General features: G+C 38.9%; 1 protein-coding gene across 2 annotated transcripts in view; it reads right to left on the bottom strand.

Moving 5' to 3' along the window:
* Positions 1-6,141: 6,141 nt before the first annotated feature.
* Positions 6,142-16,930, bottom strand: part of NPR3 (natriuretic peptide receptor 3) — a 46,968-nt gene continuing 36,179 nt past the window's right edge. The window contains exons 7-8 of one of the 2 annotated variants that reach the window (XM_082783990.1): positions 16,391-16,475; positions 6,142-13,865 (exon numbers count right to left, since the gene is read on the bottom strand). In XM_082783990.1, coding sequence (XP_082640116.1) covers positions 13,754-13,865; positions 16,391-16,475 — 197 coding nt within the window. In that variant the 3' untranslated portion in view covers positions 6,142-13,753. Of the gene's footprint in view, positions 13,866-16,390; positions 16,479-16,930 lie in introns of both variants that reach the window. The other variant, XM_082783989.1, reaches the window with a different exon arrangement.

Consider the following 16,930-nt stretch of genomic DNA (forward strand, 5'->3'; position numbering starts at 1 on the left):
AAAGCCAGTGGTATCTGGAAGCATCTTAACCCAATCAGCCAGTCCTGATGCACGTAAATTACAGGGATTGCCCCATAGTCAGGTTCAATATTTAGTCCAATCAACAATAGAAATGCAAGAGCCATGTCAGATGCCTGATTTGTCATGGGATATATCAACTTACATAGACCTTCAGTCAAAGAACTTATTTGACTAGAAAAATTGGGCTGGCTTTCAGTCAAAACATCAATACATTCTTGTCAATGCTGTGTGGTGTGTGTTAGTTAAACTTTGTAATGGTCTTTGTATCTTTGTGAAATTTTATCTAAGATGCAGTTACTATCAGGTCAAAGATTTTCTTCTGAGATGTAGCTCTCTTTGTTGCTTGAACATAGGGCTGTAGGTCTTATTAAACAATACAGCCAGCTTCAAATTTTACAGCCCTATAGGAATAGGAAGAACTGTGCTGGCATCATGGAAAAAGTACGGGTGTGTCTTTGCCTCCTCCCTCTGAAATGGTACTATCCTGTTAACATTAGCCTGCCAAGTTAGGTACATTATGTTCTAGCAGAACACTGCCTCCTAATATCAGTTTAATAGACAATAAACTTCTTTTTTAGCAGGTGTTCTCTGCATAATTGAAGGCTGCAGTGTTGCAATTGTGTTTTAATCATTCTTTCAGTCTGGGAGGTCAAGTCCTGAGAAATCAGAGGTAAGCCAATTGTCTCTATAAATAAATAAATAAATAAATAAATAAATAAATAAATAAATAAATAAATAAATAATCTTTGAAATGTCCTAAGGAAAGTTGTGTTATCTTTTATGAAAAAAGTAAATAAATAAATAATAGTGACATTGTGGCAATCGCTAATGGACAGATGGCATAACCAATGTCCTCTGAAGGAATGCAGTTTGTGGTTATTTACATTTCTGCAATGAGCCAGAAATAAAATCAGAGCATTAGTAATATTAGACAAAGGTACTTTCTCCCTCAGTAACAGTCCCCGCAGCAACACAGATGCAAAATGGCACAGAGAGCCTGCTCAGTGACAGGAGGAGCAGAATGCGTAACTCCTCAGCACAGCCTGGTGGACCCAAAGGAAAGGCTCCTGGGCCAGGGATTCATTGCCTCATGGCTGCAGCGTGACGGAGGCTTTTTCACGAGGCACAGACAACTCAGGTGGGCTCTTCTAGAAAAACAACAATTCTAAAATTAGCTTTAAAGAGAGAGAAAGCAAGCACTTTGGAAAAACTGGCAGGTGTAGGGAGGGAAAGGAGGTTAGGTACGGAGTAGCAGGACTACAAAGGACAAAGGAGGAAATAAAGGGAAAAACCGACCAAGCGAAAACATGGGATGAGAGGCTATAGAAAGGACTGACAATGTAAAGGGGTAAAATAAAACACAATCTCTTACACAGACATTCACGATTAGGAAAGGTTATTTCTCCTTCATTTTTATTTCCTTGGCAGTGAACAGGGAGCTGTAGGGAGGAGGAAATTAAGTGTTTGGTACTGGTGCCGGTGGAAACTTTTGTTTCAGCTTCAGCTCAGGCAGGAGAAAGAATTTCAGACTGGTCAGACCCAGGTGAGGGCTTACAGCACAGTGGCAGGAGCCCTTAATATCTGAATTAATTTGTCAGGCTTTGACTAAGGAAAGTGGTGTTAATGAGGCTTTGACGTACTTGCCACTGCCATGTGACATACATCTATAAATATTCAAGAACTGATGGGATCACTTAACCAGTCTTTCTTTGTTTCAACCTCATTCCCATCCCAAACTGAACTGGAAAAATTTTTATAGACTTTGGCTTGTCTCAGTTAAATTAATCCCCCCACCCCTCTTTCTATACCTCCTTTCCTGTCTACTTCTTCTGAATCACTCTCGAGCTGTGTCCAGGCTGCTTTCAGCCCTGGCGTTGAACTGTAGCTTTGTCACTGAAGGCATCCTGGCATGTACATAAAGGGATTTGGAGGTGGGAATGACCACCAGCTAAATCACCTCATCCTCCCTCTAGTCAGTGCAGGATCATTCCTGCAGCACACTCCCAAGGGCTTTGGGTTTTAATGCTTTGAGCAACAGAAATTCCACCCCCACCCCCTTTGGGAGGGGTGCCTGAGGGCTAATAGATCACACTCTTATGCAATTTTTCCTGATACATAGCCTACATTTTCCTTTGTTTGATGTCTTTACTCTGTTATTCCTATTTATAACTGGTGCTGGGTGAATCCCAGGTGGTTCTGAGGTTTATTTCTGTTTAAGAAGGCATGCAGAAGGGCAGAGTCTAGTCCACATTCTTTAAACCTTTTGGTGCCTTCCTGTCAGAGACTCCATTATTTCTTCCCTAAAAAACTGCCCAGGACCCAGTAGAAAGCCTCATTTCTCTCTATCCCAAGGGGTTAAGAGGTTGGATACTGGCCAGTTCTCTGCTCTGGTAAATCTCTTCTGAGAACAGACACTGAAGCCCTGAACTCCTCTATCTATTATATGCCTTTTTCTCGTCATTACCCAGTAATGTAATTCCTCCAGCTTAATTTCCTCCACTCATCAAGCTCTTGCCATGCTTTTTGTTCTCCCTGAACTAGTTGAGGGTGTTTATCAATACCTGTTTATTGAACTTGTTTCTTTGATGCATTACACAAGTATTTCCTAAACTGTTTATCCAGTTGATATCCCATACAACACCACAGTAATCAAACTGGGATCCTTTCCGTTGTTATGAAAAGATCTTGTATGAAAGGATTCAGTCAGGGGCTGCAAATTATTCCCTTAGACCCTCCATCCTGCACATGGAGATAGGTACTGTGGAGGAGTCTCAGCATACTTCACACTTTAACATAATCACGTCTGGTAATGCTCAGCAGGCATGTACATGTATTATACATGTGTGCAAGATCAGTGACAGTGCTGCTGGGACTTTCTCACTATCTGAAAAGTTTCACTATGAGAGCACCTTTCTCCTTCTTCAGATTTCAGATCCTGTAGTCCAGTCTTTGATTCAGGCATCTAATTTGGCCAGATCATATAAATCACACTATTCCCTCTACTGCCCTTTTAATCAGTTACAGTTACAAGAGCAGTAACAAGTCCCAGATCAAATCTTTCCTCTGTTTCGTTTGAAGAGGAGTTTAAATCCAGAAATTCACGTTCCTGGCAGAATGGCCCCTAAGCCATGGTATATAGTGTGTCTTCTCAATATTTCCCTTTGAAGACTAAATAACAATAAAGTGATTGTTCTGCTGCAGCAAGAGAAATAAATGATAAATCCCCGCTGTAGTCTGTTTGTCTAGGCATACATTTAGATTATGGGAAAATTATTTTTAAATGCCTTTACTGAGGCATTTTCATTTTTTATACAACAGCAAAAGAGTTCAGCAGGTCACTGGTTCACTAACAGTATTAAAGTTTAGATTATTCCCTTAGAAAAACTGCAATTCTATACCTGATCCAAATCCGTGACACTGACTTTCCCCAGATGTGCCACTACTGTTCTAACACCAGGCAAGAGGCAGGGGCACAAGGGCAACTTCTGCTGTATGTTTTGTGTGGTTTGAACATATTTTAGCCTGCTAGACCCCAAAATGGAGGGAGAAATAACCAATTGTGAAGCCTGCTGGCTTGTAGGCAGCACAGTAGTATTTGGACTTCAGTGCCTGTTCACACAGGGAGTGCAAGGAATAGAACAGGATGGGGAAATTGTCAGCTTCAGCACTGCAGCAAAACAGGTGGAAGAACAGGGCTTCCAAGGATATGGGCTTCCTATGTCCCCTCACATCCTGGACAAACATAAACCCCTGGTGACAGTTTTCATCTTCAGCTAGTACCTAAGATATATGTATATATCTAAAATTTGAAAGCAGGGTTTTATTGAGTAAATTGAATGGCAGTGTCAAGAAGCAATGGGCAATGATAACAAGTCACTGTACTGCTAGAACAAATAGCAGTAGTGGACAAAGTAAATACTTATAAAAGGGAAATAAGAATTTTTTTTTTTTTTCTGAGGCAGATGATTGCAGACCATCAAACCAGTCCTAAGATGACTCAGGAAAATCTACCCAGAGTAGTATATGTACACAGGGAGACCCTTTTGGCATCACAGACTGAGAATTACGGTTACTCCTAGGAGACAACAAAAGAGGTACTGTCAGTTGTACAATTACTTTTCATTGGCAGTACTCTTTCAAGTCAAGAAAACATTGGCTGAGTTTCAAGACCAAGATTTGGCTCAACTGCCACCATATTTTTTCAGAAATGTGATGAATATTCCTCAAGAAATAGTTTCCTAAGAAAGCCACAAAAAATGTGTCTAGCCAGGTTACGGGATATCTAGAATGATATCCAAAAATTGTTACCACTGAAGATCAATTGCCGTAAGTAATTTCATCAGATGAATTTTTTACCTGTCACACTGGCTGATGACTCTGACAAAGAGATAACTAATGCATTTGGATGAACTGTTTCATAAATACTGATGTATGTATATATGTGCACAACTCATCACACCTCTCAAACATTCATTTTGAAGAAGATACTAAAAAAGGAAAAAAAAGTCAGTGACAGTGGAAGGAATTCCTACCAGTGTGGAGGTACCAACATGCTGGGCATGCAGTAAAAGCATGAGGGCCATATACTGCACATAAATTCAGTCAATTATGTCTCATGACCGTTCCCAAACATGAGTCAAAACTTTATGTTATTGAAGCTGATTAGATTTGTTTCCATGGCTATGGAAAGATGTCAGAGTTTCTCCTGCTGTGTTCCCTGATGATGTATCCCTAGAATTTAACAGCAGGGAAGCATGTATCATTATTGATCTCACTTCTAGCAAACTTAGAATGTTAAAAAACATTAGTAAAATACTCTTTAGTTTATCCTGACTAGAATTGTAAATTGCTTGAAGACACTGGAGATGAGTCATGTAAAATTTGTGCTTTTAAAAAGATCACAGAACCTCTTTAATGAACACTGCTGTTACTAGGAACATGAAACACAAGTACTTACACAATTCCTTCTACAATTCTTTTTAAAATAATACTGGAAAATCTCATTAATTTCATACAATTCTTGATTGTAATTAGAATTAGATGAAAATATAAGAGCTTAAAAACAAAACTGAAAAGAAACCATCAAATAAAATCTGGAAAAATAATAATTTGTGTCTGTACAACATTCATAAAATTAGATCTAAAAAGATCAGATTTAAATCTGAGGCAGATTAAAAATAATTTGAATTTTAACATATACCAGGCTTATTTTATACAAATTCAGGAAAGTTAACCTCTTTGCACCTTTAATCAGCTGTACAAACTAGTTGCATTCATTTACTTGATGACAGTATTGAGCTTATTAAATTTAGTGACATGTTGGGACAGTTACCAGTGGAAGGCATTGCAGCTAAGAAAGTAGTTCAACCCTCTCCCAATTGAATGGGCCTCTCTGAGCCTGTATTTTCACCCCCTTTCCTGGGCTGCAAAAAGATTTTAGGTCTATAGTTAACTCAGAGGATGTTTCCATCTTTGTATCAGCTCCCCAGAGAATTCTTGGTACTTGTAGTTGTGATACAAGTGTGATCAGATATTTCTTCCGCGTACTCATTTCCCAGTTATTTTAGATTATAAAGGCTTGGCATACTCTCAGGCATGAATCTTAAATTTGGCAACATTGCTACAACAGACACATGCTTACAGAAAGCAGGCGGCTAGACAAAACAGGGTAATTTGAAGACTGTATCTAAAAGCACAGGAAAGAAACTGTATGAAATGCCCACAGTTTGATAAGATTGCAGCAAAGAAATGAGCTTGGTAAAACTTGTGAGTTCTGCTTCTCTACAGAATGTAAAAATCAGTGTTTGCTAGATAAGGTTCCAGCATATTTAAATAATATTTGATTCCTATTTAGTTACATTCCTGGAGAATTGAGAATAAGTAGAAAAATATTCACTACTTGTTTATACCCATTAAAATCTTTCCCAGACCTTAATATACTAAGAGAAATACTTTCAAAAACAGGTTAGACTGATTTCTGTTTTATAGTCATCATTAAAATCAGGGTTTTAAATGGCCCTCAGTAAACCTCCGGATATTAACTCCTTACCATCTGATATTACCCTATCTATGAAATAGACCAAAGGAGTAGTGAACATATGACAAAAGACACCAGGGAAATAGGTGATACCATATTCCTATTTCTTTAATGGAAACATTTTGTTACAATTTAGGTATGTGATATTTTTGCATTTTTAAAATGTGTAAAAGAAAATGCACATAATAAAAAGTCAAAAGACACCAATGAATGTAGGTATTTTAAATGACCGAGTTGTAAAAGAAATAAAATACATTACACAAATAAACAAAGGTTATATCCACAGTCATGAATACTCACTCTCCTCTACACAAAAACAACAATAAATAAAATCACATTATATGCAGATAGTTCTACTTACATCAGTAAAATATACTGTGCAGCTTTCCATTCGATTTCTACTAGACTGATAATAGGTTTCTCTGTTGTCCAGTATTTTTACAATAATGAACAGCATCACCCAAAAAAAGGGGACAGAGTTAACGTCCACAGTGTCTATCCTGAGTCCTCTTAGTTTTGTGATAATTACACCTTATGCACAAGAAACACAGCAAATTCTACCCATTGCCTTGATCCTGCCACTATACCTAAGTATTCTCAGCACTTTTAGACCTGCACAGGAAAGAAGACTTTGTTACTAGCACATACCCAGACCTATAGGCATGGTACAACCTCTCCTCTGCACCCCTTAAATCCCATTTAAATGTTAGGTAAGGGAGCTATGTGGGATTTAAAAGGTGAATAAGCTTTCTGCTGAGTCTCTAAGAATTAGATATTGAATAAAGACAATGTACTGTGGAGAAAGAGCTTGATCCCACCCTCTGTACAGTCAACAGCACCATCATGGGAGTATAATCAATCCCTGAGTATCTTCCCTCTTCTCTCTCCCTAACTCAACTGCACAGATATTTTCCCATTATTCTCAATATATCTCTTCATCTTTTGCATCCTACACTGCAGAACTCATTATGTCATCTGCTGTGAAACTACATCAGGGGGATGCCACATACACCTTTTATCATCTTGCACAGCACCAGGATAACCGGCCACCGATTACTAACTGTGACACTGGCTTTCCAGTAGTCTCGTTCCTCTGTCACACTGCATTTGAACTTCACAGAGAAAGAGAAGTCCAGACCATCAGCAAGCATGAATCAGCACAGCTGTACTGATTACATCTGCTGAAGTTTCAGTATAACATTAGAAAACCCTCTGATCTTAGTCTGGATGGAGAGAATTGCGTATTCCTTGTGCATACCAGTTGAGATTACAAAAGAAACCATTAAAACAAGATTATTTTTAAATACCCTTTTTGGTACATTTCTTTGCTTGCTCAAGTGTCCTCTAGAAACATTCACATAACAGAAACACCAAGCAATACTTCACACAGAGTGGATTTTAACCTTTCAGAGATTTAACACCTAATGAGTCCACGTAAGATTTCTGAAGTACTACAGCTTAACATACAAACTTTAACAGTGTCTTATTATTGAGAATATTTTGACTTTGATGCAGAATATTAAGTTAGTGGTTAGTGAGAGATTTTGAATGAACTCTAAGCCTCTCTTTTGAAAGCTATTTTTGTATACTATAAATTCAGTCTATGTCAGTTAAGAGGCCTCCTGCTAGGTAAATTCTGGAAGAAGTAATAGCATAATAAAACAGTCTATGTAATGATACACTGGACATAACTAAACACTACCCCAAGAAAGCCTCAAAGCCATGGCAGCATTATCTTCTTGATCAAAACCAGCCGTAACCTCTTAAAAACACCAACGTTAACCTTTATCCTTTCATCTTCTATTGGTGAGATAAAGGGAGAGTTGCATTTATGCCAGACTTAAGGCTTCACTGGGGCAAGCCAAAGTGCTTAGGCTTCCTGTCATTCTCTGGAAGAGAAACAACACTATCAAAGTCTGCTGCACAGCTTGCTGACCCCTGTGGACAGCCAGGTCTGAGGTCTCTCACAAATAGCTAGTTGTTTTAATTTCATCAATCATTTTTCATCAGTCTCAGAATGTTAAAAGGTATCTGAGAATGGAAAAAATACAGGCCTGAAGCCATCTGAATTCATTTCTGCCTTTAAGCAGGGATGGGCACAGTGCAAACACTTCCGTTCTTCCACTTGAAAGGTTTCACACACACACAAATCTTTTTGTGCTTTCAACAGCAAGAAAGAAAGGGGGGGCAGGGACATGGGGGGAGGAGAGGAGACACACACATGACATCTGAAGGCAAAACTTTTTCCAGTATGTCTTCAAAAATATATTCCAGAAAGTAACTTTTGATTTTCTTTGTTTCTAAAAAGGGCTAAAATTGCCTCCATGGAACGTGTTCCTTCATCATTCACTGCTGTGAGACAAGTTACTAGAGCATGTTCCTGATCTCCAGAAGAAGTAAGGTACCATCAGAAACTCATCCATGTCCATCTGCCCTGCTTTGGGTGGGGTCACTACATTTGATGTCATTTTATAGCAACAATTAGGGTAAAAACAAAAGACAGTGGCTGACATCACCTGACCATGCTTGGACTACTGTACGTCCTGTGAGCCCAGTGATGCCCAGTAATCATTAACTTCAATGGGACTGCTCCTGTAATTACAATTTGTGGTGCCAGCCTTGGATGTTCTTACAAGGAACGGATGCCAGCTGCAAAATTCCAATTAAACTTCAGAGGCTTTTTGGTCAACCCCATTTTTCAACTTTGCATAGTTCAGGAGTCAGGCAACACCAGACAATTCTGGGTGTAAATCTCAGAGAGAGGCTGGTGTGGCAGTGGCCCAACGTGAGGTGTGCCTGTGGCTGAACAGCATGTCAACAAGGACCAAAGGCTGAAATTACAAAAAAAGAGCCACCTCCCAGTGAGGAGGGAGCACATCTGGCAACATGATGCAAAATGGTCATCTCCTTTCAGAGCACTTCTGAAGCTGGAGAAAAGAGCATTAAAAATAGGGAATTCAACAGTGTTCATTCTACTCCAGGAGAAAATGAGCAAAAAAAAATCAACTGCTTTAGTTAAAGAAACAGAACAGCTACATGGCTACACTGAAGCACAGAGGAGGGTAGTGAAGGATGTGGAACTGTCTTGAGCTCCGGAAAAGGTGGACTGAATTGCCAAAGAAATTTATGACCAGGACTATTAGCTTCCTGTCTTTGATGTCTATTCTTGGCTTTCCAGGAGCATTATGGCATTCATGAGGTGAAAATTGCTCTGGAGCCAAGGTCAGCTAAGGCTGATGCAGCCTGTTCTACTGCAAAGCTTAGAAATTCACTCTGAACTGCTTCAAGATGCTGAGTGTAAAGCCTGAAGACACTTCACTGAGGGTCTCAGTTTGCTTCCACTGAATCAAGGAGAGGTTTTTTTTTCATTTGCTTAATGAGAGTGTAATTAGATCTCCAAGCCCCAAAAATGAATCAGATCAACCTCCTGATAAAACAAGCTGTCTGGGTGCAGACTTACTTTGCCCAGCTCAACTCCCATCCTCCCCAGTGTTTTCAAACCATTAGCTAAATCTTAATAATTACCCATTAAAAAACTATAAAATACTTTCAATAATGCAATAAAGCATTTCTTAAGGACATGCTGAAAGCAGATCAACAAAATATATTTTGAGAAGTGAACGAATGTAACTCTTTAATAAACTGAATTCTGGCCACAGTCCGGCAAAGTGCACAACACTTTAGATTCCAATTTTTAGCAGTTGCTTAATGTTCTCAGAACTGAGCCAGATTTGGTCTTCACTGAGGCACATCACAAAAGAAACTGGTAATTAATGGGTACGATGGCAGTCATAGACAGCTCTGGACACACAGACTCTCCATTAGCAAAACTTCCAGAACTACCTCTGGCCCACACCGAAGTATCTAGGCATCTGACTGAAGCTGTGGGTCCCAGTATACTAAATCACAGGTACTATTGGAACTTTCTGTTAATCTTTCTATTTTGGAGAGTATGCTGCAACAGCCAACTTGCAGCGGAAGTCTACATGTTGCAGGTAAGAGGGTGGAAGTGAGGTAATTTGTCCATATAATCCTCAAGAAGAGGATTTTGAGGTGAATCAGCTATTAAGCTGACTGATATTTGGTAGTTTAATGAAATGCTAAATTAGCAGAATTTGCCACTTCAACAAAAGACATGAAGCCACCAGGTCAGTTTCAATTTAGCAGGCACAACTATAAGACTGTGCAATAAACATATGGAGTATGGGGCCAACCTCACTCCAGTTCAAGCACACCGCAAGGCTCCCTTTGGTTCAGGCATGGCCAGGATGATACCCTTTGGTCCCAAGTGAGCAAAGCACTTAGAAGCTGAAGTCAAGCATATTTTAAATGTCTTCTGAAGTGCTGGGCTGAGTCAAGGCCTTCCTTGTGCTGCTCTGCAATGTATGTTTGCAATATGGGTAATTTGTTGAAGCCAAAAATGTAGGTTTTGAAAACTCTTGAGAATCAATTATTATTATTTTGATTAGACATTCCCTTACTGAGTTTAAAGCCTAAACATTGTGGCATTGAGCTAATGCACATGAACCATAAAGGAAAAGTGCATTAGATGGTAAAGAATCTCTGCTGAATAATCTAAACTCAAGACAGTTGATCTATGGTTCCTGGAAGACCTGGGAACTATTAACACACAGCCTGTGAGAGGCAGCTAAGAAGAATTACTTATGTGAAACATCTTAAATGATCTCCACACCTCCAATGGAAAAGTGCACTGGTGTACACCAATTTAGAAAGATTAAAGCCCATTGATTTGAAATGTTCTAACATGCAAGAAAGGTTCGCCTTCAAAAGAAGGTGGGAAGTGCTGGGTTGTAAAGTTGTGGCCAGGCCTCCATCAATATTCCACCAAAAGATATCTCATGACAACACTTTTGGTAGTCATGATTAAAAACCTCACATAAAATTGAGGATCGGAATTATTTTTACTTAAAGAGTGACCTTTCATGCTATTTTTTTTTTTTTTTATGTTTAGTTATAGTAAGATGACATAATAAAGAAGTCCTAACAATTTGTTGTCCTAGTCAGGTATTATTGCTCTGATCTTCTGGACTGACATGACTGTATGTGGCACAGCATAAAGGCAGATCTATGCTACTGCCTCACACCCTAACTTGTTGGGTACTTGTTCAGACAGAAGACAACTCATAGGAAACATCGTTTCTAAAAAAAAAAAGGTCTATCCTTTAAATCATACCCTATTTTCTCCACATGCTTAAAACATTTCATTCTCTTTTTCTGTGGCAAAGTAGCCAAATAGATACAAAAAATACTGAATCATATTTGCAAAACAAGAAGTAGATCAAAATTCTCTTTGAAATCTTTTTTAAACAAATACAAATAAAACCCTTAATCAGACACTAGATAAACTCAAATACTTAAAAGAAAAATCAAAAAAAAAAATCAGAAATGTTTTTTCTCCCCGACTCTATGACAGTATGAATGCTGCTCTAGCCTATGTCCTTCTCTGGTACCCATGAGATACGGAGGCTACTTCAGAAACCTGTCCATTGAGATCAGTGTTACTTTGGATAACGAACCTCTGCAGAAGTCATACAGGCCCTGACTGGAAAATGGGAGGATATAAATCTTGCAGGTGAATAACGCCTGTTACAGCAAGTCCTAAAGATGCTGGATCTACTCAGTCCACAGCCATCATCTACCCTGCAGCTGCCCTGACAGTCAGGAAGCCTGGCCCTCTGGCTGCCTGGGACATTGAGCACAGAGGCAGGTGATGAGCCACTATATATGCTAAGAGATAGTGCAATGTAAGAAATAGCAAAAACAGGCCAAGGAATTATTCCATGGAGTATTTCCCCATGGACAAAAAACAGCAAAAAGAAGACAGAGCCAGCTTTCACTCTTCATTCACTTCCAGCTACCCCAAAATGGTTTCTTTGAATTTGCACTCTGGCTTCTCAGAGCGTAAAAGTTTTGTAGAACACAGGCTTCAGTGCCAGTTATGACAATAACTATTGTGTAAAGTCTGACTGTGACTCCTGAGACCAGAAAGTTCTGTTTATGAAATCAGAAAAGGATAAGCCAAAGGATTTCATGCATTGCGATCATAGTCATAGCTGGGTTTTCTCACAGACAGTATTTTCTCAGGTCTTCTTCACCACATCTATAATAATAGCTGTTCATTTGTTGACTAGAAAGAGCTCTCCTCTGTCTAATATAAAATAACTTGCCAGTAGCTAATTCATCACAGATTCAGTTTTGCTCCTGGTAAAGTCAGTGGCAAAATTCCCAGGGATACCGATGGCAGCAGAATTAATGTCAGCCCTAGAGTAGCATTTTACCACCCTGATTCCTGAAGGTAGCTGTTTGTGTGTTTAATTGCACACACGTGAATAGTTAGTTGGTCTCACCGATTTAATATGCAAACAGTTCATTATGTTCAGGATCAGAGCCATCATTGTATAGACAACTTGACAACTGCATTTATATTGGTTAAAACAAATGTTTGCATGTTGCACATGCCTGGAGAAGAACGGGGGACAGAAAGTTTACTATCTATAAAGTCACTTCTCCTCCCCTAAATGTTGCTTCTAAAATGTACTTACAGCTGTTGACTTTCCCCACGTTACTCCTGTCATAAAAAATACGTCTTCAAAACATTCTCTCCCTTAACTTTTAATCCTACCAAAGCAAATATAGATATTTTAATAGAAAAATACAAGATAAAAAAATATCCTAAAAATAAAATGGTAGCATGGAATGTCATTTTTACAGAAAAAGACCACTTTTTGAATTGCCTCAGTTACACACTTCCATATTTACATATTTTGGATGCGATCCTGTGCTCACTGAAGTTAATGGGATTTTGCCATTGACTTCACTGGGAACAGGAGAAAGCTCCACACAGATGATATTTGCCTCTCTGAAAGGTGATGGTAGTGGAGAGAGAAGAGTGTGATAAAACATGCAAGACTGAAGAATTGGCTGGCCCTCTCTGGAGGTCTGTCTTCTTTCTCTCACTATTTCACACCAGTGACACTTCACATCCTTCACTGGAGTTTTTCCTAACTCTCAGTGCATAAGAGGGAGAATCAATGCTTTTGATTGTGATACTACACAAACAAGGGAAGAATGATTTGTGTGTGTTTCCACCTGCCTATGAGTGGAGTTTGTTACACCCCATGGAGTTAATTACACCCAAACTGCTGGCTCCCTCCCAGGACTAAGCTCTGTATGTCTAATTCTGCATTATTCCCTGTAATCAGCGACAATGATTTAGTGATGCAGGCTCATACCCCAAATGACCCCCCTTTTTTGTAAAATTTGACAGCAAACCAGCAGCTGTGTCTGTGAAACCATATTGATACCCATGAGTGAGATGCAATTAAAGAAGGAGACGGTAGGAGCTAAAAAACAGGGAACAGAATGAGGCATCCCCATCAACTAAACCCACATCTGCTGCCCTTAATATATGCCTTAATATGTAAAGACAGTATATCTTAAGTACTTCCTATAACATCAAATTGCATCTTTTTTTTTTTTTTCATGAGATGAAAGGCCATGCGGCATAATGTGATTAGTAAATCATTCCTGAGCTTCTGAAAAAAATTAAGACAAAATTACTGCTTAAAAGATTGAGTTCTTCAAGAGCCTCTTCTTTTTACACTGATGTCTTTGGTTCTGTCCATTTCCCCATTTCTTTTTTTTCCCCAGGAAGAATGGGATTATTTTTCTTCTTTATGCAGCAGAAAAATGAGATCTAATGGAGTCTTCGCGTAACTGCCGATGTTTCCCCATGTTACAGTCCTCCTGTCGAGTTCTTCTCTCAATAGTTATTCTGTATTTCTTTCTGCATGAAAGGAGAAGAACGGAGTGAGAAATCCTTCTCCAGCTATAGGATAACAGGACTTCCCTTATAAAGAATGCCCGTAGGGGACAGCTGGGTGCCAGTTGAAAAATGAAATGTGACAGAATATGAAACCCTGTTCAAAGATTAAAGAAGTTTGCCTTGAAACATTTTACCCAGGCTCAGGAATGCTCGTTACTCTCTACACAGCAGTCTCAAAGCACCCAGACACAGACATTTGCTTCTTTGAAAATTACTGATCTAAGTGATTAGGAAGTTTTTGCGAAGTGTCATGTGAACTGTGTCACATCACTGCTTTATACTGATCAAAGCCAAATTTCTTTCCTGTATAAGGGGGGCACTTTCTGCAGAGTTCAAACAACGGATCTCGCTCTTTATTCAGTTGCATTTCTCACTGAAACTGTATGTTAGCTAACTAACCCTCCCATCTCCCTTTCAGAAAGCTAATGTCAGAGTTTGTAATGTCAGAGGAGGTAGTAAGATGAATTAAGAAGAGGGATGTAGATGGTAGATAAGACGTAAATACAGTTGGTCATGCCTTAGACACAGTTTTTTCCTGTGTGTCTTCCTCCAGAGCCTTTGAAGAATCCTGTTAAGCTAATTTTTATGTCAAACAAACCCTCTGAACTGCCTTTCAGTTTCCACTTTAGTACCCAAATTGTGCCCCAAAATCATAAGACTACTATGTTTACAATTCATGCATTTATGCTTCTACCGAGTTGCAGGACCAAATTTTCAAAAGGGCATTAGTCCAGCACCATCTGCACACCGTACTGCTTGTGCAGATGCATGACAGCATGCTTGCGTGCCATGGAAAGCTCTGTTCCACTTGCATGTGTAGCAGAAGTCAGTGCTAGATACATGGTGGTGGATACAGGATTTTCAAAACACCACGGTTTTAATTAGGATAATATGGCTCAGTAGAAAGTGGGTACCTACGTTATTCTGAAAAGATTCCCTAGACATTTGTGTCTGTATCTGTAGGCTCCAAAATAACTAGAAAAATCTATCTTCTTTACTTTACTTATGTATATTTAAGTCAGAACACACCCAGTAGTAGCTCATCCCCACAGATAGATTCTTCTTTCAGAAATGCAGCTCTTTGAGTTTAAATCCTTTCAAAGCTACATATCAGAACCACAATCCACACCTTTTGATGGGGTTTGCATGCACACTCAAAACTGTATTTGCATGCCCATCCGTGGTGATTAGAGATCCAAATGATTAGAAAGATGTAATCAGATTGTGCATATACAGTCTGAAAGTTACAGAATCTTCAGGTAAAAATCACTTCCAGACACACAATTCCTAGAACTGCGTTTTCTGAAAATCTGACCCATTCTTCCTGATATGCTATGTTTCCGTATATTCTACTGCTGGAGTTAGAGGACATTTCTTGTCTTCACCTACCAATTCCTCCCAATACCAGCAATGCTAAAAAAAAAACATACCTGAAAATTATCAGATCAGATTGGGAACGTATAAAACATGCAAGAACCTCTGATGAAGTACAATATAAATAAACAGTTGTTTTTTTGTTTCTTTTTTTGTCTTTTAAACATAGTCTATAATTAGTCCCAGATAAATTGTCTTGTCTCAGACCTATACAATATAAGCACCAACAACATGCAAGACTAAAATCATCCTGAGGAATTACAGTTGTAATTATTTGATGAAAAATCCTGTTTCTCAGATCTTTTGAAACCCTGGAAATGCACTAGTAAACTTATGCAACTTTTACTTCTTCGTTTTGTTGGCATATTTTTTATAAAACAGATGTTTTGATTAAATTAAATGACTTGATTCTTACATGCAGTGGTTAATTCTATTGTCCTGTCTGCCTTTTCTCTTCTATACCATAATAGGATGAATAATACCATATGCAAGATGCTGAACAGATATAACGATAATTTCGTCTGTCAGTGTAGGATCAAGTCTCTAGACTTTGCATTTGCTGACTAGCAATGTACAAATTATTTTACTTAAACAGGAATAAAATGCTGATCACCCTTCACTGTCCTCAGCTTACTAAGTCAAATGCACAGCTTTGAGATCCAAATGCTCTCTTAAACCAAAACAGAAATCCCTTTTTAGCTTCCCATACATTTCTATCCAATGCTCAAAAACTAACTATCAGGCAAGTGGTATAAATCTCTTACATGATCACAGACTGCACAATTGTTCTGGCAAAGAATACCAAACATAGAAGGCTTTCAAGGCCAGGCCACTTTATCAAGGTAGCTTGTGAATGAATAGAACTCAGTGGAATTACTTCCATGAGTAAAATTACTCAAAGATGTAAACAGTTACACAATGAGGCCCTGAGTTGATAAAATGATTCAAATTTACACAAAAGGACAATCAAAGTGTATTCACTGTCTATGGTAGAAATATTTCCTCAGATTATTATTATGCATCTTTGTCTACGATCAGGGATGTGATGCAAGCAGCTGAGAGGTTTGGATGGTGAGTAGGGTTTAACAAAACCTTCAATGAATTGGACTAACCTGAAGAAGTAAAAAGCCATTAGCAGGCCTGCTCCCAGCAAGGCACCCACAACTATTCCTGTAACTGCTGATTCTCCTAGACCACCTGCTTGAAAAAGGGGAAAATAAACAATCAATGTTCACAATAAGAACTATTTGCATTCATATACTGGAAAATACACATGGCTAGAAAATGAATGACCAACACCAGATAAAGACATTCAGAGTTCAGGACTCCGTGGGAACCTCTTCTACTCTAGTTCCTGCATGTTCTGATAGCATTGAAAATCACTCTGAACTTGAAGGGCTAAAAGTACTCCCTTCAGCACTGAGCGCCCCAGCTGCTAATTATTCTATGTATGATTATTCTCTGCTTAGGCTTTCAGTTATATCCTTCTTTCTGGCTAAAATAGATCTTACCTTTTAGCCCCTGGAAGGCTCTAAAGCCTCCAGGGCCCTGGGCTGTGCCTCACACAGGCATCATGATTATTATCACGTTTAAGGAGAGGAAAGTGATTCAGACCACATACCATCCAGGGACGCCAGACCCTAGCTTCACAG

This window comes from Aythya marila, assembly GCF_965140915.1.
Source record: "Aythya marila genome assembly, chromosome: Z".
In the NCBI taxonomy this organism is placed as follows: Eukaryota; Metazoa; Chordata; class Aves; order Anseriformes; family Anatidae; genus Aythya; species Aythya marila.